The 24,518-nt window shown below is 39.2% G+C and overlaps 4 protein-coding genes across 8 annotated transcripts in view; 3 read left to right on the top strand and 1 right to left on the bottom strand.

The window, feature by feature from the left end:
* Positions 1-631: 631 nt before the first annotated feature.
* Positions 632-13,286, top strand: LOC123864540 (uncharacterized protein C16orf96-like). 2 transcript variants are annotated; one of them, XM_045905074.1, is made up of 22 exons: positions 632-793; positions 2,481-2,542; positions 2,839-3,012; positions 3,382-3,406; positions 3,818-3,865; positions 3,974-4,003; positions 4,685-4,877; positions 5,364-5,531; positions 6,276-6,631; positions 6,991-7,071; positions 7,628-7,767; positions 7,869-7,977; positions 8,073-8,185; positions 8,501-8,686; positions 9,024-9,211; positions 9,548-9,672; positions 10,249-10,351; positions 10,838-10,997; positions 11,401-11,443; positions 11,860-11,948; positions 12,027-12,042; positions 12,613-13,286. In XM_045905074.1, the coding sequence occupies exons 1-22, from the start codon at positions 787-789 to the stop codon at positions 12,627-12,629; spliced, it is 2,433 nt and encodes an 810-aa protein (XP_045761030.1). In that variant the 5' UTR covers positions 632-786; the 3' UTR covers positions 12,630-13,286. The 2 variants fall into 2 exon arrangements, with proteins under 2 accessions (XP_045761030.1, XP_045761029.1); XM_045905073.1 differs by having other exon boundaries at positions 7,625-7,767.
* Positions 13,287-20,641: 7,355 nt separating this feature from the next.
* LOC123864536 overlaps positions 20,642-24,518 on the bottom strand; it is an 18,782-nt gene continuing 14,905 nt past the window's right edge. Inside the window, exons 7-8 of the mRNA XM_045905033.1 lie at positions 22,393-22,539; positions 20,642-22,076 (exon numbers count right to left, since the gene is read on the bottom strand). Coding sequence (XP_045760989.1) covers positions 21,944-22,076; positions 22,393-22,539 — 280 coding nt within the window. The 3' untranslated portion in view covers positions 20,642-21,943. The remainder of the gene's footprint in view (positions 22,077-22,392; positions 22,540-24,518) is intronic.
* The window catches only part of LOC123864547 (prenylated Rab acceptor protein 1), a 27,292-nt gene continuing 24,974 nt past the window's right edge, over positions 22,201-24,518 (top strand). Inside the window, exon 1 of the mRNA XM_045905090.1 lies at positions 22,201-22,205. The gene's annotated coding sequence lies outside the window, so the exon portion shown is untranslated. The remainder of the gene's footprint in view (positions 22,206-24,518) is intronic.
* LOC123864544 overlaps positions 22,825-24,518 on the top strand; it is a 2,825-nt gene continuing 1,131 nt past the window's right edge. For 2 of the 4 annotated variants that reach the window (XM_045905082.1, XM_045905080.1), the window contains exons 1-5: positions 22,825-22,976; positions 23,073-23,182; positions 23,268-23,502; positions 24,053-24,124; positions 24,205-24,273. In XM_045905082.1, coding sequence (XP_045761038.1) covers positions 22,911-22,976; positions 23,073-23,182; positions 23,268-23,502; positions 24,053-24,124; positions 24,205-24,273 — 552 coding nt within the window. In that variant the 5' untranslated portion in view covers positions 22,825-22,910. Of the gene's footprint in view, positions 22,977-23,072; positions 23,183-23,267; positions 23,503-24,052; positions 24,125-24,204; positions 24,274-24,353; positions 24,411-24,518 lie in introns of all 4 variants that reach the window. The other 2 variants (XM_045905079.1, XM_045905081.1) reach the window with 2 other exon arrangements.

Raw genomic sequence — 24,518 nt, 5'->3', positions numbered from 1 at the left:
TTAAATAGCAAAGATTGTATGATTAAACAACTGGACATTAATCGCGTAATGACAGGAGATGATTTGGGCAATTTTTGTTTATTTATTTTTATTATTAACTAAATAGCACTCCAGGCACATTAATTTACGATGCAATTCCACTTTAAGTTTTGTGACTAGGTTATAAATTCCATCTGTATACGACATAAAAATACAAAATACGGCGTTTCGTGAAGATCCTTAGGGCCCGAGGATGGATTTCAGATGTGGAGCCATCAAGATTATTGATATTTTGGATTAGTTCACCTAGGCCAAGATTAGCATTTTTTCGAAATAATCCTGATGTGAATATCAGGATTGAGGAGTGTTTAAAACCAGCTGCCCATCTTACCTACCACGAGAATTAAGAATTTGCCAATTCGTAGACCATATTTTGTGAATTTATGTTCACCAACTCTAAATAATTGTGATTGATGGGTTCCAAGTAGTTCCTACTAAAGCATTTTATTTATCATTGAATTGTTGTATATCATTGAACAGAGGAGTTTTTTTACAACCCAAAAAACTGTTTAGAACTTTTTGCTTACTTACTTATTTAATATGTTGGAATAAAAACCTCGATGCAAAAAAAAACATTAAAAAATAATTTATTTTTGTCAATGTGAAGTTGATGTTTGCAGTTTATAAACAATGCTAAAATGTTAATAATTTTGAGAATATTGTGTTAATTATTTTAGATTGATTTTAGTTTTTATTTGATATTCTTTTGAACAGTTATAGAGGGTGGCTCTTAGTAACAAAACTAAAATGCACGGTAAGTCACCAATAGTTAATGATATTTTTGGTGCCTCTGAATGGGCCCACTTTCATTCATGGTTCATATATTTTTTCGCTCACTAATTTCGTCGTCCTCAGCGGTCGTCCCAAATCTATTTGTTGTAAGCGATCGGCTCTCACTCTATCCCGAGCTCCGAAGAGATAATCCCTGCTTAGGATGTCATCACAATCTTACTTAGTGTAATGATGCTCTTAAATTAATATTAACTCATTCTCATCTGTTGGTATGATCAACACCGTTCTAGTTTTCTTAAGGGATAAATCAATTTCAAAAGAAACTGCGACGATAATGAAACGAAAATAGGTAGGTACTAGGTACCTTAAGGAAGTATTAGGAAATTCTACTGTCTACAATTGGAATAATTTATGTTGTTAAAATAATATGCACAAACCCAGGTGAATAAAACTAATAGTAAGTACTTAAGTACTTACAATTTTTTATCATTTAAAAAAAATGTTGATACCCAAGTAACAATGTAGGTAGGTACCTATCGCAAAGAATGCCACAAAACGTTTCTCAACTCAGGATGTCAATGTAAAGAATAAATCTATCAACGTAGTAATTATCTTGTCTCTTGTCTTGTCCCTTGAGTCTTGAGTCTTGACATCGCCAGCCCGGAGTCTGAAGCCTGTTCTCCACTCCCGTGCAAATCGTGGGCCGGGGCTGTGGCACAGACGCTCGTGTACGACTCAAAACAACTATCTACACCACGAAGTACAGAATATAATATAAATAGTTTAAAAAGTGACCGCGATATAGGATCGGAACAGATGAGCTGGTTGATTTTTTGAAAACGAGGAAGAGTTTAATGACAAAAACGACCAAAAAATAGTTGCCAGCGGTGTTAGCGTTGTCTTAGGAAATGTATGAGATCTTGATGAGTTTCGAACTCATAATTAGTCCGAAAATGATCTTAAGCGCCCGAAATATAAAAGAAAACATTGAAATCCGCCAAGATATTGGGGTGCGGGAAGAGCGGCTTCACTTAGCTCCGCCCGAAACTCGCAGTCGACGCGATAAGTACCTTACAATTTTCGTAGGGATCTTTAACTTTTTTGAAAACAAAATATAGGCTATATTAAATACTCGGGAATAACGTAGCATTATACTGATAAAAGAATATTCAAAATCGGATCAATAGTTCCAGAGATCCATTCCTACAAACAAACTTACAAACTTTACCCCTTTCATTTAAAAAAATAACGTGACTATAATAATTATTGACATCATTTATGTTTCACACCACTCACAGGCCTGCGCACACGCCACGCCACGATTCGCATGCGAGTGAAGAACAGGCTTAACACTTGTTATCCAGGGAGATGAAGCGTTTCATGATTGTCGTAACGCATGAATTAGTGTAGCGGTGCCGCAACCGTTGTGCAAGAGATAAAAAACAATTTAAAATATTTATCATTCAAAAAAAATAAACAGCTCAATAGAAAAGGCAGTGTGATGGCTCATTAGAGCCATCACACTGCCTTTTCTATTGAGTGTGGGTATTAACCCACACTCATTAAGATAGCATACCTTCCTACCAGCCACTTCTTACAGTTAGAACAGTTAGCACCGATTTTTCATTTTCTATCATCTGCCCAGGCCAAAAATGACTGACCTAATTTAGAAGTATTAGAAATATTAATATCCAAACAATTTGTTACAGAAGAAACAGCTGTTTTAGTGAATATCAGTGAGATGATTGATCTCGCAATCGGCACTCCCGAAGTAAGCTAAAATGAATTTGAAAATCACATTTCCAAAAATATCATCATCATGATCAACCAATCACCGGCCCACTACTGAGCACGGTCCTTCACTCAGAATGAGAAGGGTTTAGAGATTTAGACCATAGTCTACAGTCTTCGCAGACTTCAATATTATGAAGAACTCTCAGGCATGCAGATTGCAGGTTTCCTCACAAAATACACATATAACTCCGAATAGCTAGAGTTCCCTACATACCCGTGGATATTTGCTAGATTTTGACTTTGATTTTTGCTGTTTTGGCTTGTGTTCTCCAGATTGGAGTTGTGGATTTCGGTATGCTTCAAACAGTGTTGCACTGCCTCGCGCAACAGATGCGAGTGCTTGGCAAGAACGTCGAACTGCGCGGTAGCGTCGCAGCCCTGCCCGTTGGCCGGGAGAACGCCCAGACCATAGCAGTCACTGAGTACATCGTTGACACGGAAGAATCAGTATGAAACATCATCATCATCATCCCATCGCCGGCTCACTACAGAGCACGGGTCTTCTCTCGGAGTGAGAAGGATTTTGACCATAGTTTACCATGCTAGCCAAGTGCGGATTGACAGATTTCAACTTTGAGAGCATTATGGAGAACTCTCAGGCATGCAGATTTCCTCACGATATTTTCCTTTACAGTTAAAGCAGGTGATGTCTTGCTTTAAACGCACATAACTCAGTAAAGTTAAAAGTTCCTGCCCGGGACTGAACCTCGGACCCCCTCCATTAGGAAAATGGCGAGGTCTTAAAAACGCTATGGTATCAATGTTTTTTTTTTTATCAATATATCTAAATTAACCCAAGTACATTTTTTATTTTAGGATCATACAAAGAGGGAGGAGCTACGTAAGTTCAAATTATTTAGCATACCTACAGACACATTAGGCTTACCTACTTATTTTCACATTCTAGGGTTCCGTACCCGAAGGGTGCCATCGAAACCCAATTATTAAGCCTCCCCTGTCCGTCCGTCCATCTGTCTGTCAACGGGCTGTATTTGGTTAACCATAGTAGGTATTGGGTGGGTAGAGAGCTGAAATTTTCACAAAATGTGTATTTTTATTGCCGCTATAACAACAAATAATAAAAATTTCAATATGGTCGCCATATAAATTGAAAAAAGTACATCATCTTTTACGATTGTACGGAACTCTTCGTGTATGAGTCCGACTCGCACTTGACCGGTTTTTAATTGATTAATTTTTAGTTATTGGTCAAATAAATAATTATATATTAATTAATTATTCTATTTTCCAGCCCAACCACCACAAGCTTCTAAAACGGAGAAAGAAACTATATTAGTTGGTAAGCATTTCACCTACGTGCCTGCTTACTTAATTACGTATGACAGTTCAGTTTTGATTTATTAAATTATCTTGCAAATTAATCCTAATTGGATCCCTTCTCTTACAGTGGAACGACGGAAGAGATCAGAATCACCAGGTAAGTATTTTATTAACATTTTATTTTTACTCATATTTAGCTTTTTTTAGCAAAACCGTGGTGTTTATTTAGCATTACACCTTTATAATAACTGGAACCGACGATTTGACGTGCTCTCCGAGTGACGGAGGTACTCCGTAGGTAAAGACCAAATTCAGACTACCAAATTGGGTCGGGCATATTCTGCGAAGAGACGAGGGGGCTGCTCAAATGGCGTTCCATTGGTAGCCTGCCGGTCGAAGGAGACCTAGCCGACCAACCAACACCTGGAAGAGGTCCACCGAATCAGACCTTAAAAGAGTCAACTGCTACAACCCTGAGTTCCACGATGGAACAAAAGAACTCCATCATCATCATCAATTGGATAAGTGATGATCGGACCGCTCACTTACAATATTATTAGTCCCCCATTTCCTCTTTTTTGTTAACGGGAGGGGGAAGCGGAGGTCTTAGATACCTCATTGAGATCGAATTATGTGGAGTTTCTATCCACTAAAACCCACTCGATGGCCATCCTTGGAGGCTCCGGGGACTCTAAAGAACGTGTACCGGTGCCCCTCTTGCGCGACGCCAATTGGGCTCATCCTCGAGAATATACTCCCCTGGACTCATGCACCTTGCACGTAAGGACGACAGCTTTTTACACCCCTAACGACCATTTCGTGATTTTGAATTTCGCAGTGCTGACAAGTCCAACCCGTACGCGATCACCTCCATCGCCACAGCCACTGCCCGCCCGGGGCTTGACATCAACCGAGAAACTGTCCTTGGTCACGATAAGCAGGTTCAACGTCCTGGAAAACACAGTTGAAGATCTCAAGAGTCGTGTCTACGGGAGTATGCCCAAAAACCACGAAATTCTGGAGGAAGTCAGGTACCTATTAGTAAGCGACAGCCACATAGCCCCCGTGCTAACCCGGTGCCTCATACCCCGATTGCCATCTCGACCTGTTGCGTATTATACTTATTTTCTCAGGTATCTAGATACTTATTATAGGTTCAAGAGGGATACTATGGTCGGAACAGATTCTCAAAGGCTTATATAGTTTTAAAAGAATTTTTATCTGGTAGCAGTAGATAAAAAGTTTTTTGTACATCTCGCATAAAATAACAGACTCACTATTGAAAAAAATATATTACTTATAAAATTATAGTATAAAAATAAATATAATATAGCTGCATTTATCATAAAAAGTGCATGTCAATTGTCAGGGCACTCATAAAGTAAAAAGATGTGAAAAAAGAAAAACTAAAGATTTTCTACGTCCTTAATTCGTTCAAGGTCCTTATTTGAATACATAGGTACATAGACATAAAGTCACGTCATTGTCCTAAATAATTGATTTCATATTCTTGACAGATCGCAAACTAACCTGAAAGCCATAACCGATATGTGGACTTCACTGAACGTATCTTCTCGCCTGGAGGCGGCTGAAACTGGTCTCGCCAAGCTGAGCTCGTTGGTGCAAGATCTCATTGCAGATACGAGTGCTTTACAGGATGCAGTGCAACGCCGACCTTCCGTAGCGTAAGTCGGATTAGATTTAGTATCTATTTTTAAAAGTAATTTTGCCACTGAATACATCCAATCCAATCCATCAGCCTGTATAAGTCCACAGCTGGACATAGGCCTTTCCAAGAGCGCACCACCAAACACGGTCCTCCGACTTCCTCATCCACCCGCTCCCCGCCACCTTCTTCGGTCATTAGTCCAGCATATATTATACACTATACAATAACATACTATTGAATATATACTGAATTCCTGAATATATACTGGATTCTGTTTTAACAAAACTAACTTAAAAGGAGTTTATATATTTGATCCGCATGTATATATCTGTATGTCCGCAATTATCTCAAAAACCATTGAACCGGTTTTGGTAATTTTTCACTATCGTAATTTACATATTTTCAGGAAGGTTGTAATACGTAGATACTATAAAACACCTAAGTGTCATTCTTAATACGAAGTAATACGTATGCATAAATGTTCACATACACGTAGGTATGTCACCAATATTTTTAATATGAACACCGATTTCTCCGAGATTTCTAAGCCGATTTGAAAAAATTCTTTAACTCAATAGTTTGATTTATAATCTCTATAATATAATCATGTTCTTTTGTCACATTAACTTTGTTGGCCCTACCCAAGACTCGATCCCGGACCTCATAATCCGTAGCTGAAACTTGTCTCTAGACCAAGGATGCAGTTGATCGCTATAAAGAAACAATCTACACCTGGACACTACGACGGATTTATTTACAGACCATCTGCTGTAGCACCACGTGCACCGCCACCTGCCGCATCTGCACCTGACATCGCACCTCCGGCACCAGTTCCGCCGGTTGCATCTGGACCACCCCCGGCACCAGTGGCACCGGCTGCATCTGGACCACCCCTGGCACCAGTGGCGCCGGGTGCATCAGAACCACCCCCGGCACCGGTGGCGCCAGTAACAATTGGACCACCCCCAACACCATTGGCACAGGGTGCACCTGGATCACCAGCAACCAGGGAAGAATTGGCAGCCGTAACTGCTACTTTGGACCGTATACGTGGCGACCTGGACAATTTGACCAACTCTTTCTATACCGCTTTATCGGACTTACAAGCTGGATTAGGTATGGACTCCAAGTCTTTTCCAACCCGCGAATGGTATACCTATTTAATGTGATAAAATTACTACTCATATCTATCAGTTCACTACCCATATTATATGCGAAAGTGTGTTTGTTTGTTGGTTTATTAGTTTGTCTTTCAATCACATCGCATCGGAGGAAGGGATTGGCATGATTTTTTGCAAGAGTATAATTAGTTAAAACCCTGGAAAGTGATATAGTTTTTATCTCGGAAAATCGATGACTTCTCAAGCGATTATTAAAAAACCTTAATCCTCAGATTTGAAATGAGCTAAAGATTAATATGTACAAAATTCTTCTTACTGGAATTCTTGTTGGTTTACTTCAAAATTTGACTACAGATTCTATACCACCACCCCCACCGCCGCTGCTGTCTCCATCAACTCCTGGGGCTCCGGCTCCACTACCACCGCCACCACCAGGTAGATTTAAACATTATTTACCGCGTGATCACTGCAGACTATAGAATGCCCTTCCAGCAGCAATTTTCCCCTCCAATTTCAATATGGGTACCTTTAAGTTAAGAGTGAACAGGCACCTTTTATGCAAGATCACTCCACCTTAGGCTGCATCATCACTTACCAGCAGGCCTGATAGCAGCCACACGTTATTTTAAAGTCTGTACCCATGAAATTTTTGCATTGTGACCGCGTGATAGTTTATTCCCTGTAGAACCTAGAACTAAGTAGTAGTAACTAGACTAGTAGTGAGATAACAATTAATGTTTTGACTCATTACTTTAAGTATCTATCTACCCAGACCTTCATTCCATTTTGAATCTTAATTGTCTAGATTCTAGAAGTAGGTACGGTATTAACTATTATCTCCATTCCATTTTTATACGTTATCCCGTTCCATCTCATATTGATCCTACTATAAAAAACTTAAGTGTACGGCAGTGTTTTATCCAAAGCCATTGGATAAAATGTAATAATAGGTAGGTTTCAAAGATTTTACAACGATATTATTCTCTTGCAGAACGCCGAATATCTGAATACCCACGTCAATCCTTCTCAGCAATGACGGCTGGTCTCATGGAGAGGATCATTGATCTAGAAAAACGTCTCAAAGAATGCTGTGACAGTATTGGCAAAAATGATGGTGTTATTCAAGATCAGGTGAATAAAAAATATCTATACCGCTACACTTCTTCGCTTTATCATGTTCTCAGATATCCAAGATGTGCTTTTTTATTTTTGACAATATTGTAATATTGCAGATCACCTCCTTTCAAGATCAATTGGAGTACTTAATGAAACAAGTTAATGCTTTAACGCAGGAATTTTCATTCGGAAAGTTATCTCCCGACCTCATAAAAGATTTGCAGGGTAAGGACAAATATCTAGCTCAAAAAAACATTTCAAATGATGGCAGTAGGTATAATATGACATGGTAGACACATAAATATTTATTGTGAACACAGGATTGATGACACTTTTCCAAACTGTGCAAGAAATGCAAGAACAGCTAAAACAAGTGCACGAAACAGCGCTTCAGCTGGCAGCTGAAAAAGAAGATCGACAATATCATATGAACGTTAGATTTTCCGATTTCTTACGATACCATAATGATAGGTACTCTGATAACGATAATACGAGTATTATGATAGATCTTAAATCTGCCGATGCAAGCTCATCGCAAGCTAGCGAATTTTGGTCGTACAAACCTGCCATAGAATATGCTCATGTCGAACCGGTAACGTTCGCGCTAACGTTGAAAAACGTGCGACGACTAAATATAATCCTACTTACCAATTTTATCGTTAAATTAGTAAACTTGCTGATCTACCGAACAAGCTTAGCATTGACGCTCTGTACATTGCATTCTTGTTGAGTTTAGTAAATATTTCAGGCACTGCTGGAACAAATAGAGCTATTAAAGACAATAAAACTAGACCGCGAAGACATGGTCGAAGCTATGGCTGAAAAGGCTGACCTTCGTCTGCTTGCGCGTAAGGTTTCCCATGATCAATTCGAGCTGGCCTGTGATGACTTGTCACGAGGACTGGAGCATGCTATTGGAAAACTCAATGTCCAAGTAAGTAGTATTTCAGGAGAACTGTTTTCCTGGGGAAGAGCCTTACAGGCATCAAACATAAGGGAGACATCGGTGCGTGTTTCGGCATCCCGATATCTCCCATATTCTGAGGCTTCGAAATCCTACAAACGCTCAAAATACCTTACAATAAACAGCAAGGGCCTTTTAATGGTAAGAATCACATATAGCTCGAAACTCTTTTCTCAGGAGGTTGGAATTACGTTTATCGCTCTCCAAGATATCATAGCGCGAATTTACGTGTTCTTAATTTATTATTTCTTAGTGAGTAGGCGTAGGTAACTATTCTTCATATGAAAACTATTCTTCTGCTATGTAGGAGGCTTTGTGGCAACAAGCTCTGGACGATATTCAAAGAGAGATCGAAATGAAGCTGGATAAGATGGAGCTGTCCCCGGTGAAAGATTTCTTCAACACCAAACTGAAGCAACTGCAGGATAACCTTAAACAAATGGCGGCGATGCGACGAGAAGTGGAGGCAGCAGGCACTAAACGTCGGCTACTAAGGTAAGGCTAAAAATAGAACATTTATTTACTATATACAAGCAAGCAAACCAGCAAGCGAGTCACCTGATGTTAAATGATTACCGCCCCCCATAAACATTTGGAGTAATGCGTTGTCGGTTTTTAAGGGAATTTGTTGATCCGTCCCCAAAATATCTCATTTTGAAGGACATATTTACCTATCTAGCTTAGATCTTGTCATTTGTATCGCTGTAGTATCCTGAATCGCGTTTGAAACTGCCATCTTCCAAGTTAATCTTCTTATGTCACCTACCACCAAGTGTGCAGTCAAGGGCTGTCAACTAATAAAAAATAAAACAAACCTTTTATTCTGTCCAGGGACGTGAACTGCATATCCTGCGATGCGAATGCGGTGATGGCAATGGATGCGCCGACGACGGCGCCGGCCGCCAGAGCGTTGCCGGGCAATTTTTCCATGAAGCCATACCTTAGCTACGAACTTGGTGAGTCACAGCATCTCCTCTTCGGGGAATACCACGCATAAAGACCAAAATAGTCTGATGTTGACTCTAAAGTAGTTAATTACAGACGGAAGACCTCACTAGGCCTAGTGTCTGGGTCAGGTCTCAACAACAGACTACTACAACATAAGAACTTGCAAAGCAATTTATCAACATTAGGTATTCTCCAAGTAGGTATGCCCGATCATGTATAGCCTCCACAGATCGATTTATGATAAGGATATAGGTATATAGGTATACCTATCGAAGACAATGATTGATGAACACTTGGATTTCATGCGAGCGTCTGCCAGCGTCACAATGAAAAAAAGTGTTATTTCTTGTATAATGGTCTACGGCACCCTTCGTGTGCGAGTCCTACTCGCACTTGACCGATTTTTTGCTTTCCACATTTCACAGCCGTATAGCTGCTATACAGATTTCGCATAAAATTTTGACTCGCGGATTGTAAGTCTGTCTCTGTACAGAAATTGATATTACTTAACCTTCATCTAAAATAATTTTGGACTTGGATGTTGTTTTCCTCGGTTAAGAGGTTTATCTGATTCTGAATAATAGATACGATACGCAAGGCGCAAGCGGCGAACGTGCCCCAACGGAATATGCATGACTGGGAGAACATCGATAAACAAATGGCCCAACAGAAACCGCAGAGGACCAGGTACGCACCTATCAACTTTAGGTACCTACGTACGTAGGAACGTACTTACTTATTCAAGCAGAACTCGTGTGGGAATATATTATTAAGGTAGATAGTAGATATATGTACTTATGTATTCTCTACTCTTCGTTTTATTCCGATATCTCGACAAATCTCACAATCGAGCTGCTTTCTAACGAAGCGAGATTAGACAAAAATTTAGAATAAGTGGAGAAGATCGGGGGTTCGTTCCCGAGCTCGTAACAAACTTTTCGAAGTTAAGTTTTAAGCAATTTAAATACTGTCACGTGAGGTCTGCTAAAACGCACTTGGCCGCGCAGCGTGGTGGACTATGACCAAATCCTTCTCATTCTAAGAAAAGACCGTCCTTAGTAGTGAGCTGGCGATGTACTTATTGATAATGATGATCCATAGCTACCCATTGTATCAAATCCTGTTAGTATAAGGACTTCGGATGCTACCGGCTTTATCCACCTTTTCAAACAGGTCCGACACGGGTAAACACATTTGCAACCGCTACTGTGGCGGTTCGCACACGGTGACCACGCCGGCGCAGCGCGTGGCTCGTCTCGGCCACTTCATCAAGCAGTGGGGGCCGGACGTGGTACCACTATCCTCTGGACTCGCGGCTGGTGACGATGGCAGGGTACATAGAGATCATCCTGTTTACCCACAATTTTGTTTACATACAAGATAGGTTTCGATTGGATCGGAATCTGCGGTAAGTGATGCTGCAGTCTAATATGGAGGCGGGCTACTGGCGGTATTTCACGCCGGAAGAGCTCCTTACCTTGTGCCAAGCTAAAGTTCTATCGTGCATGGAGTAGGTACCTACTGGAGCCAGTTTATGGGACGGCTCTGCCAAGTAGCAATTAGGTACTGAGACAAGGAAGCTTTAGAGGTGATACTAGTGGACCTGGTGCACTTGGGGCTTTATTCCGTTGACAGTTGTTCCAGGCATTTTAACTGATAATCCAATCAGGGAGTCAAATGTGATAGCGATTGTCACACTGTAACTCTCAATATAACTCATGCTCCTTCTTTTTCAGCTGTATAAAGTGAGCACCGTGGAGGGAGCTAACGTTGGTCCAGGTCAGTTTGAAGTCAAACGACATTTTCAATATCAACCATGCAATTATTAATAACTAAGCAGATTTATCGGATATATTTTGGAGTGTGCTCAGGAACTTTACAACTTAGTTCCTCCTTCACCACTCTACCACAAAACAGTTCCTTATGTGGTCGACATCCAATCTACTCGCACGAAACGTTTTTGTTCAACGTGTCAGATTCGAACTGCTAAGATGTGAAATACCAGCGTCTGTATTTCCTGCTTCTTATAACCTGAATACCTTCAATTCAAGAGTGAATAGGCATCTTTTAGGCGCTTCAACTTGAACCCCCATCATTGCTTTTTAAAGCATGACTATCGTCAGGCGCACACCTTTCACGCAATAAACGACCGTAAAAACGTAGGTAGGTAGTTACGTAATATTCCGTCATTCCAGGTGGGGCAGTGGACACCTGTACTCCAAAAATAACTAAAAAAAGCCAATTGATTGCCAAGCCACCGGAAAAACCCATATTAACGGGAGCGGTAAAATATACCTACCTATTTTGTTTGAGTTCTTTTCATAGTTGAAGCATCTAATAAACCTAAATTTTCTTTTTACAGGAGTGTCGATGTCTAGGTTAGCATTTTTAATTCATAAAATTATGTTCCGAATTAAGGAGATCGCACATTGCCGCATGAGGCCTCAAAAGGCGCAAGAGCCGCACTTTTCAGTAATTATGCTTAGTTTCTGCCGTGCATTTTCAGTATTGAAAAATGCGCACTTCTTGCATCTGTTCTCGTGGTAACGACTAACGTGATATCGTTAATCTCTGTATTTTAGAATATAAAACGGCTTCTATTTAAATTGTTTTGTCAGTATGCCTGACTTGTTTATATTTTTTTAATCATCATTGATTTTTCCATTTTCCAACCACATTGTTGCAAAAATGATCAGATCTATTAAATTAATAAAAAATGAACTTGGGGTCTAAGAGCCTGCGCATACGACGGACTATTGTCCTCGGAGGACAAAAATTGATAGTGATCACTGCATCGCACTTAATGCGCACCATGGACTAAAACCTTAATAAAAGACTACGGACATGTCTTCCACGGACAATATGATCCCTCGTCTGCGCAAGCCTTAAATCTGTAGGTAAATAATATTTTTTATTTGTAATATACTAAACAGCTTGAATTCTTTCAGATGGTGTCCAGAAGTAATGAACCATGTGACTTTACATCTTTATCACTTGGATATCTTAGGGCCTGTTTCACAACCGCGAGGTATGTAACGCATTTTGACATTTTTTCAATACAAATACTGTCATAACGTCAAATTCATTCGTTGGATAAAATTTATATGGAGGTTGTGTAAACAGGCCCTTAATGTTTATTGTAAAATCATGGAAATAAAATATCAAAGCTCTGTGTAATTCAATTTTATTGGTAAATCAATTACCATAGTAACCTTAAATTATACCTATTTCTAAACGCAGACAATAACAAAAAAGGTGAATTTTCGATAGTACATAAATATCAAAGCTAAATTAAATTGAGAGGTCTAAGAGGTATTGCCATATTTTTCACAATGTTGCCTGTTGTAAAGGATAGCAATACTTAGTAAAGCGACCTGAAGAGATTTATGTACAACCGAATAGACACTGATGCCTCCCACTAGATATCCACAAGTACACTATCAAAGGAAAATACCTTGTAACTCTAAAGTACTTACATCTACTATTATAGTGTAATTATATCCGTTACACGAAATTAAAAAATATTTACAAATCGATAAATTATAATAATGATCACAAAGTTTGTTATCTAGGGCTCAAGGCGTATTTGCGTAGAGAAGCTCAATCGATGCATGTTCAAAAATATTTCAAAAAGTACCAAACCCAGAGGTCAACGACAAAGTCTTTACTTAGTACAGATACCTTCAATATCATCATCAATTTATAAGACAGTTTCTAAATCTTATCAATATTGATGGTGAGATTCCCTGCAGCATCAGGATTGAGGAGTTGGAATCCAATTTTTTAATGAAACAATGTCACAAAGTTACTCTAATCGATTAAAAAAAAATTACGCAAATCGGTTCAGAAATCTCGGAGACTTCGGTGTACATAGGTAGAAAAACACAACTCCCTTTTTGAAAGTCGGTTAAAAAACTAGCCTATGTTACTTCCTGGCCAATCCTCTACTTGTCTGTGAAAATCCCGTCAAAATCGGTTCAGCCGTTCCGAAGATTAGCGTTTTCAAACGGACAGACAGACAAAATTTTTAAAAACGTGTGATACAGTTACGGTATCGTTCAAATAACCATATGACCATAATATGCGGTAGTTATTTCGAAATTACAGACAGACACTCCAATTTTATTTATTAGTAAGTATATAGATAATAGGTATAGATATAAAAGAAATAACGCATATTTTAGAAAAAACGCGTCGCTTCGCTTTCACTTTGCGCCAATGTGCCTTGAACCTAGGTATGCCTACATATTATAGCGAAGGTAGGAGAAGCTTGTAAAAAACTTAACCTATTCTATAGTTTTCAAAGAGTTTTCTTAAATGCTTAGACAATATCTACTTTGAATAAACTCGCTTTTATCTATTGTAACGCCACGCCGCCTCAGCCAATCGCAACGCGCCAACGCCAACCAGACTATCCGAGTCAAGCCGAGCTGGCCAATCACCGCCTGTTACAGCCGATAACCGCCAAGACGGCCAATCATAGCCTACTGCCGCCATGACAGCCAATCAACGCCAGCGCCATTGACAGCCGAACGCAACTCCGCCACCACTGCCGAATCCCTTCGGTGGGGATAACGCCATATAAAGCTATGCGAGCTCATTTTTAGGATTATTGTTCTATCGTACGCATTATAAGCTGAAACTATGTCCATTTGTGTAAACAAGTGTAAATTATATAAATAGTAACAAAGTAACAATAGTAATAAAGCAATGAGTGATTTGTATTAGTGTGTTTAGTGAAGTGATATAATAAATTTGGGCGATTATACTGATTTGCTCTTTTTATTTAAACCCACTGTTTCATCTCAGAAGTGGGATTAATAAAGAAAGTTATGATGCATAATCGCGCCAATTAACGAGTCGGCAAAGATATGCCATCTACTTTGTTCATCCGCAAGGATGAAACGAATCATCGTGTAAAAATCAAGCGACAATGAAGATCGTCCACTTCTGGGGCCCGGAAGGTCCTTAGAAGAGTTTTGAACCGGAGGTACATTCATCTGCAGCGTGCATGGTTTCTACGCCCGATGGCAACCTACCCTCAACTTCTACGCGTAATAACTGAGGTATGATCCATCCATTATTCCATTTCAAATAATCCCGTTTTTAATGATATTGATGCATAGTGTAATGAGGTTGATCGTGTTTGTAACCTCTACTGACCCCACCACCCTGTTGTAACACCCTGTTTGAGGTTATGAAATTAGTATTAGAGCACGCGGGTTATGATAGGTGGTCATTATACGCTCGCGGATAGTGAATGGTTTGAGTGATAGCTGAAGATAAATATAACTATAATTTGTGGCATATCTGACCGTCAAATAAAGGTTTAGGTTTAAAGATGTTTAATTCTCATAAAAACAAAAAAGTCATTTACATAAGAACTTAATTCTAAGAAAATAAAGTTTACAATATTCGCCATTTGATTAAGTACTCATTCAGCGCATTTGTTGAAGTAATTCGCATTACTCATAGTGTGAGCAGCTAATTCAGTTTTAAATGGATTGAATGAGTGTACATTTTTTTTTATGTGTGCAGGTATTTTGATGTACAGTTTAGCTCCTTCATAGGTAAGGGTTTTTCTGCCATAAATTGTTCTAGTTTTGGGTAAGGCAAGGTAACTAGCTCGACGAGTTTTAGTTTTAATTTTTGTAAATGTGATATTTGTGTGTATTGTTTTATTTATAGTTTTCCTAACAAAAATACACGTATTGTATATATATAACTGATAAAATAATGGCGGTGAATACTAATGCTAAAATTGCAACCGATTGATTTAGTCAACTTTTTATCGAATCAGGTAAAAACCCGCTCAACCATCCACTTTTCACGTTGCATCTCGCCGAGATACCCGCAATTTGAATTCGCAGTTTAATTCTAGAAAACGTACTTAGTGGGTTAGTAGTAGTGCTTTCCAGTATGTGGAAATTATGACCAAGTGCTACCGGTACGAAAAAGTTAACAAGTAATTCAATAAGTTAAATAATAAAAAATAAAAACTCCCGACTGCAGTTTGCGCTGCATATTTTTCGGCTCTTACATTAAATCGTATAAAATCCACCACATTGATTGTTTAAAGAATTTTATATATCCATTGACACACACGCCATCAAGACGAATGACGTATCATTTATCAAAATCGGTTAAAATTGTTGAGTGGTTATGAACTGACACAAATACATACTGATCAGGAATTAATTAAAAAAAAAAAAGATCTAGTATATCGGATGGTAACAATAGTTCTCAGACTACCCGCAAATTTCAACCAGAAGTTTTCCAGAAACAAGCTTTGACGCTATTAGTGTTTTTATTTGCACAAGGCTCAGTTATAGTATAAGGTTCTATAAACCTTTAAGGTTATTTTTTTCGCGTCGTCGGTGATATTCCCGCTGCAGTCATACAGACAACACGGGGTACGTGTGGGGTACCTGTAAATTATTTTTAAGGGTACAATAATATCATTTACGTCAGAATCGGTTGATGAACACTTTCAGTGTGCTCAAACCCAGTTTTGCATATAGCATGGTGATCGCAATTTGAATGTAAAATCGAATTGTTTTATGATGTTCACTTTTGAGTTTCTTGTGAAATTGATTTTCATGTGGTTATATTATTGTTATGTAATATGAATATAGATCTTCATAATTGGGGCAGACGTACTTTATAAATCGACTGGGAGCTACTTGTAGTCAAACAATAATATTGTGTTTATCTTTCTTTTCTCGGAATTTTTGGTGAGTTCGTGAAATGCAAACGTCATCGCCTACGATGGTCACCACTGATGCTTTGCTGTGTGCTGTGTGCCTGATGCCGAGCGCGTCACTGCGAGGCACCACATCGTGGCGCGCTAACGATGCAGGGTTGCAGCCAATGGGTATCTATAAGCCGCCGCATTGTTGCCTATTTGGGGTGACATAAGCGCTGTTAAGCGTTTATGCTGTATGGTATGACTGTTCTTTTATTTTTACTAAAAGTTAGTGTTTATGAAGTCTGTACGTGTTGTAACTTGTAGTTTAAATCACATTCTTTGAATGATTGAGAGCATAGTAAGTAGATCTTACTCACGGCTTTGGAACTGTCTCGTATAATATACAAGCCGGTGGCACAGCGTATGAGTAAATACAAATAGGTAGTGTAATGTAGGCAGAATTGGGCACTTGGAGGAAACGTAATAATAACTATTACCAGTTAGATATCCTTATGATTTTGATAATGCTTTTGTCATTTTAGAAAAAAAAGTAGTGCTTGTAGGCAGCATGTATGTTACGTACTTTTGCCAACAAGCTTTCAATCGAGTCAATTTCATCATTCTACCTTAAGATTGTCGGTCCAATCATAATGTAAGTAGAAAGTTCAAGTGGCACTTTTAATTATAACCATGATATAGCTTTGTGCCGTTCATTGTTAGTCAGGTGGACCGGACGTACCGGAATTTTCACTAAGCCGACTAGACTGACGTTTTACATAATATCTTGAGTTCAGTTGGTGTTAGTATGCCTGCCTGGTTATGTAGCTTACATAGTAGGGAATAGGAATGGAATAGAAAACTGTTATTTGACTGATGATCCTGTATTACCTAAATTCAATCGCGAACTGTTTTCGGAATTACATAGATGCCGAAGTGAAGACAGTAGCCAAGTCTTACGTTCTGCAGCCAAGTCTTACTTTCTGCAGCCAAGTCTTACTTTCTGCAGCCAAGTCTTACTTTCTGCAGCCAAGTCTTACTTTCTGCAGCCAAGTCTTACTTTCTGCAGCCAAGTCTTACTTTCTGCAGCCAAGTCTTACTTTCTGCAGCCAAGTCTTACTTTCTGCTGCCAAGTCTTACTTTCTGCTGCCAAGTCTTACTTTCTGCAGCCAGGTCTTACTTTCTGCAGCCAGGTCTTACTTTCTGCAGCCAGGTCTTACTTTCTGCAGCCAGGTCTTACTTTCTGCAGCCAGGTCTTACTTTCTGCAGCCAGGTCTTACTTTCTGCAGCCAGGTCTTACTTTCTGCAGCCAGGTCTTACTTTCGGTAGCCAAGTTTTACTCTCGGTAGCCAAGTTTTACTCTCGGTAGCCAAGTTTTACTTTCGGTAGCCAAGTTTTACTTTCGGTAGCCAAGTTTTACTTTCGGTAGCCAAGTTTTACTTTCGGTAGCCAAGTTTTACTTTCGGTAGCCAAGTTTTACTTTCGGTAGCCAAGTTTTACTTTCGGTAGCCAAGTTTTACTTTCGGTAGCCAAGTTTTACTTTCAATAGCCAAGTTTTACTTTCGGTAGCCAATTTTTACTTTCGGTAGCCAATTTTTACTTTCGAAAGCCAAGTTTTACTTTCGATAGGAGTACTTTCATCTCGTTGCTCATTGAGAGATCTCCCTGCAAGGATTTAAGTGAGATTCCTTTTCAAGTCAGAGTAATAGCATTCACAGCTTCACGAGAAGCTATTTACAAGCTATTTTCCTTTCTACAAGCCAGTCTGTTGACGGTTTTTCTTTCAAAAATGTCTCTAAAGTAAAACGTGGAAAAACAGTACAACTGAAAACGATAATAATTTATAAATTAAATAATGTTCTTTTGTTTCGTCTTGGTTTTAAAGTAGATAAGATTGCAGTTTAGATCACAGACCAATGGCATTGGATTAAAATTTTGTAGAGTTCATACTGACCACATTTTGTAAAACCATTTTGTAAGACAGCGAAAGGATCTTCTTCTTCTTCTTTCTTAGCCTTTGTTAATCCATTGTTGGACATAGGCCTCCTCACGTGCACGCCATTCCTCTCGGTGTTGTGCGAGCCTCCTCCAAGTCTTTCCCGCCAGCTTGGTAATGTCGTCTGACCAACGGGAGGGCGAAAGGATATCGCTCATCAGTAGTGTAGGTACAATTTGATTATTACAGATGCTTTTGCAAAATTTGTTATTAGCCGAAAACGATCAGTTTCGTAGAATATTATACATAATTTGCCTTATTTGGACATCCTAGTAAACTTATAAAGTGAGCATAAGAATGCTTTTACTAGTAGACATTTTAGAGTTTCCGAGTGTCGACTGATTAATAGTTAGGTATGTTTTGACCTCCATGATACTACCACGAGTCAAGTGCCTAGTCAAGCCAATCCAAGCACTAACCAGACCATGTTAAACGCGTTGTGCCACAGGTCCTAGCGAAACTGCGAATAAAATGATTGGACAAACTGTTAACTGATATTATTTGGACTACTGACAATACTCTCAATGAATGTGATATCCATAATTTGGTATTTACCTAGGTCACGATGCCATGTTACTATTAATGTAAAATTAGCGAACTCGGGATGGTTATGCGTAACAAGGCAAATGCTCGGTAAAGGATAGCAAGCGATAGGATAAAGCTAACCAGATAATGTAACTGACAAAATTAATATTTCATTTAATTATAACAAAGGAATTTAGTTATTTAGTGGCAAGTTCCCACAAGCATTGCGATAGAAGTAAACACTGATAGCATTTACTCAGGTTCATTTTCGTAACCAAGCTGGTAGGCATTAAGAGAACTCGAAGTGTTAAGGGGTTTCGAGGCTACGAAGCTTGTACATGCCTGAGCAGACTCTTTAAAGCCATATCACAGCGCCTACGGCTCTTATATCCAACAGTGCTAACTGTTCCGATAAATAACTTGAAACCGAAGACCTTGTTGAGCTATTGTCTACCAGAAAGCTAACCAAGCATTTTCCCATTGCGGGAGCAATTCATTGTTTCAGGACGGCCGAATGTAACGCCACGCCGCCTCAGCCAATCGCAACGCGCCAACGCCAACCAGACTATCCGAGTCAAGCCGAGCTGGCCAATCACCGCCTGTTACAGCCGATAACCGCCAAGACGGCCAATCATAGCCTACTGCCGCCATGACAGCCAATCAACGCCAGCGCCATTGACAGCCGAACGCAACTCCGCCACCACTGCCGAATCCCTTCGGTGGGGATAACGCCATATAAAGCTATGCGAGCTCATTTTTAGGATTATTGTTCTATCGTACGCATTATAAGCTGAAACTATGTCCATTTGTGTAAACAAGTGTAAATTATATAAATAGTAACAAAGTAACAATAGTAATAAAGCAATGAGTGATTTGTATTAGTGTGTTTAGTGAAGTGATATAATAAATTTGGGCGATTATACTGATTTGCTCTTTTTATTTAAACCCACTGTTTCACTATCTAAATTTTCTTACTTTTATGCTTTGCTGACCCACGACATTTGCAACTATATTCTATCCATGGAAAGAAGTAAGATAAAGGCTCTCTCGTTTTAAAAAAAACATTCGAGATTCAATTTGAAAACATAGTTTCGTTTGTGATTGGTTGGTGACTAAAAATGGTTAACGCCAACTGTTTTTTGGCTCTGTTATTTGTATGGGATCACGTAACAGAGAGAGCCCTATGCTAACTTATTTCCGTGAATAGATTATCTATTATAAACCGAGCATTGATTAGTTCAGCAGCCTGTTTACTTTTTATATAATCGCTCTTCTAGTATGCCTTGGCTGCATGGTAAAGAATCGTCATGTAATAAGGCTTTTACTTTGAGGCTTCGACACGCCGACAAACGACTTTTTTTTCATTAGCGACCGTTTGTGGCTGTCTAGACACTTCCAAAAAAGAATCCTCAGATGCTAAAAACATAGTTTTGTTGTTGAAAATTCGTCATTAACAACAAAAAATAACTAGTGTTTCACTGATTAAAAAGAATAGTTATAGTGCGTAAAAAATGAGTTCTCACGCGCCATTTTAACGTGTCAAACGTCATATGATGAAAAGTACGATTTTAGTCTTTATTTTAAAGGCAAACCTTTTTTTCTCTCTCTCGTCTGGCTTCACAAAGATTAACCAATGTCAAGTTTATAGTTATTTGTAACAAGTTAGTTAAACTATACAAGTATGGACCCCGTCTGTGCCGACGCTCGCTGACACACGCACGGCACCCCCTTAGAGTGCTTTCCAGTCAGTTTTAACAAAAAAAAAAACACTCCAAAAAAGCAGAGCACGCCCGCCAGCTAACATAACACCAACACAGATGAAGTCCAAGGCAAACCTTACTTTTAACACGAAAGTTGACCCATAGAGTTACAATGGCGCGTGAGAAGTCATTTTGTACAGACTAAATAATTATACATGTATATAATTACACATTTTAAAAGGTAAATATGCAGAAGTCAGTTTAAAATTTTACAATTATAATAAATCACATATAGTAGGCATCCTGCCTACATTAAAAGGTCTTTTGCAAGACAACAAAAAAAAGACAAACAGTTGCATACAAAAACAACTCTTTAAGGAACAAATCTAGCGGGATTCCGAGCACATATTTCATCGGCGTCATACCCGCTCATGTAATATTATGGCGCCCATCCAGAACAAAGTTCTTAAATGGATCTAGTCATGATCTTGAATGCGCAGAATCAATTATTTTGGACCTCCTTAGTGGGTTGCAACGAAAATTAGTACGGCCACTTCGGATCGAGAATCCTCGGATTCTTATCGGATGCAGTACATAAAGAGGCTGTTTGCGTTTTGTATGTTTGTATGTTTTGCGTATCGTGTTTTTGGCATTTCGCTCATACAACAAATGTCAAAAAATAATCCCCTGGAGCGTTTATCTCAAGTTTCCTGTTTTAATATTCTTGCCCTGTCATTTAGTTCTACAAGATTACTTTCGTTATTTTGGCCACTAAATTAATATTCGCATTGTGCATCTCTATAATTATAACGTTATAAGAGTTTCTGTCAGTCCGAGTTATTTTTTTTTACAAAAACATCATATGACATTATAGTGCCATCAAGGTTTTCAAGATATCATTAAAAAAATCAAATAACTGCCAACTAGCATATTTGAAGATTTCATTATCATTGCAGATTTGACATCATAATGGTTGTCACGATAAATATTTAGTGCACGACAATGTGTGCGTCAATTCATCGAGATGTTCTAGAAAATTCATTCGCAGTACTCATTGGCCTTGCAGCCGTTTTACTTAAATGGAACTGGGCAGGTCATGTGTGCCGTATGTGGACAAAATCTACTTTTTTCTGGAGTCCCCAGACTCATCAACGCCAGCGCGGCAGATCGAGGCGACGATGGCGAGATGAAATAGATAAATTTATAATGCACAAGAGACACAGAGTACAGAGTGGTGGAAAAATCCTTTCGTCGTCTTCGTCGTAAAATTCTTCCAGTCGTCAGTACGGTACATGCCAGTTTAGATTAGATAGTATTCGTATATTAAACTTGCATACAGAGCCCCGCGCGTACATTATAAACGGATATTTAACCTAGCGGTGTCGACCTCTCGCGCTGTAGTGGTTGTTGCCGTCGCGACTGTAGCGGCGCTCCTTGCGCTCCCGGGAGCCGCGCGACCTGTCGCGACGCTCTCTGTCCCGCGACTTCTCCTTGTCGCGCGACGATCTGTAATCACGGAGGTTAGGTCAGGCTAGGCTCACTCGGTGTTGGACCCGAGAAACATACACTTATTTCTGTTCTGAGAGGGACAAAGAAAGAGATAAGAGTTACGCGATAGAAACAGAATACTTAATAGTACCTTCCAGGTACAGAAGGTTCATACCGCAAAGGCTTAATAAATAGCGACGCAATATAGTATAATCCAGCTGCAGGGCTGTGGAGTGCAAACTAAAATTTGACAATCGCCTCTCTTTCTATCGCTCAAACCCTTATCTCCTCTCTCTTATGAGATAGAGAGCCGTCAAGAAAATATGATGCACACCTGGATTCGCCGCCGGAGCGGCTGTCGCGCGACTTGCGGCGCGACGGCGCGCCGGCGGAGCGCGCGCGCGGCGAGCGCGAGCGGGACCGCGACTTGCCTTTCTTTGGCGACCCTTCGCGCTCGCTGTTCAAGTTGAAGTCGTCGAACCTGACGAAAGTTCACGAGGATTAATAAACTTACAGTCTTATTCATAAAAATCCCTTATTATAGGTTTAAATCGTTCATTAGCTAAAATACTCATTAGGCCTATTAAACGTTTCATAACTTTCTTTTTTCATAAAGGTTCAATAAACCTCTCACAGCTAAATTCTCGCTATAGGCTAGTTTCGCTTTATTATGTTGTCGTTCTGATGAATTCATAGACAAAATGCCAAAAATACTGGGCTCATGCTGGGCTCTGTGACAAAAAGTGACGCATGTGTGACATTTGTATACCGTCAAAAGTGTCAACTGTCAGGAGGATAGGTTGGATCATTTGGATATTATCGTTCGGAGTTTTGTTTATAACTTAATTAAAAATGGAAACAGGAAGAAAAGTGGCTAAAAAGAGAGAAAGAAGTGAGAATTGGTTAAGTGAAGACAAGGTTAGTACCTACAGCAGTTCTCTACAATCTACACAAGTGTGTATTCGGTGTACTTCCTTTTTTTATATATATTTACGTGTTTATTTCTTTCCGTAGTATTTATTAATGGAGTTGGTCAGGGAGAGGGTGGCTGTGATTGAAAACAAAAACACGGACACTAACACTAATTCCAAAAAGCAGGCAGCGTGGGCAGATTTGTTAAATAGGTATCTAATTATGGTGTTGTTAAAATCAATACAATGCATTATACTTGTAAATAAACATTACATGTCATAATATTATTGTTCACAGTTTTAACAGTATGTGTAAGGGGAGCAAACGTATCCTTCCACAGCTAAAATCACAATGGGGCATCATTAAGATGCACGAAAAACGATTAAAATCATTAGAGCGGAAGCAAATCATTGCTACAGGTGGCGGCCCACCGCCACAGTTGGACCCTCTAAAGAGTGAAGACATCAGTGCATGGCTTCCCAATGAATTTGTGATCGACACAAATGAATTTGATTCTGATCAAATCAATCAGGTGAATGTTTTACAATATATTGTGTAGGTTTATGATCCGAACATTGGTGACAAGGGTCTTTTCATGTTAATGAAGTAACTTATAAGTCTCGTTGTTGTGAGAGATATTATACATCTTTATTATTATGTCTTAGTTGCTAGTTCATGTACTTAATACAACTTAATTAGGATATTATTTGTTATCAAATAGTTTTCTAGTGTTTCAGTCTGTACTCTCACATCCATATATCATCATCATCATAATCAACCCATCGCTGACTCACTACAGAGCATGGATCTCCTCTCAGGGTTTGGCCATAGACTACCACGTTGGCCAAGTGCACAATGGCAGACTTCACACATCTTTGAGGACATTATGGAGAACTCTCAAGCATGCAGGTTTCCTCATGATGTCAAGTGATATTTAATTATTTAAAATGCACATAACTCTGAAAAGTTAGGTGTGTGTCTGTGATTGAACCCCTGACTCTGATTAGGAGGTGGACGTCCTAACCACTATCACAGGCTATCACAGTACTTTATCCATATATATGAGTAATATATAATTTCAGGTCAAGGTTGGAGGGCTGTCACCAGATGAAATCATCTTAGAGGTACATCAGGAGGATGGAATTACAGAAGAGGTAAATTAATATTTAACAACATGGGTTGATCAATGAATTTTGATAGTCATCCCAATTTAATAACACTTTTATTGCTTCAGGTCCTACCTCATACAACTCCTCCTACTAATCATGAGATGAGCAAAATAAATCAAGAAAATGAGAACAAGGTCATAATGAGCTCATATCAAATGCTGCACAAGTACCTACAGGTTCATCAACTTCACCTAACACACTTTTATTGATTCAGATCCTACCTATAACTAATGAGAATGACCAGCGGAAAAAAGAAGGAAATGAGAACAAGGTAAATATTGAATGCTGCCCAAGTACCTACAGGTTAATCAACTTCACCAAAAATTCTACGCTGCAGGTGCAGGTTTTTCCACAATTTTTTCCTTGGCAACCGGTTTCT

This window comes from Maniola jurtina, chromosome 4 (genome assembly GCF_905333055.1).
Source record: "Maniola jurtina chromosome 4, ilManJurt1.1, whole genome shotgun sequence".
NCBI lineage: Eukaryota > Metazoa > Arthropoda > Insecta > Lepidoptera > Nymphalidae > Maniola > Maniola jurtina.
The sequence above is the reverse complement of the archived record's forward strand: the minus strand, read 5'-3'. Positions and strand labels throughout refer to the sequence as shown.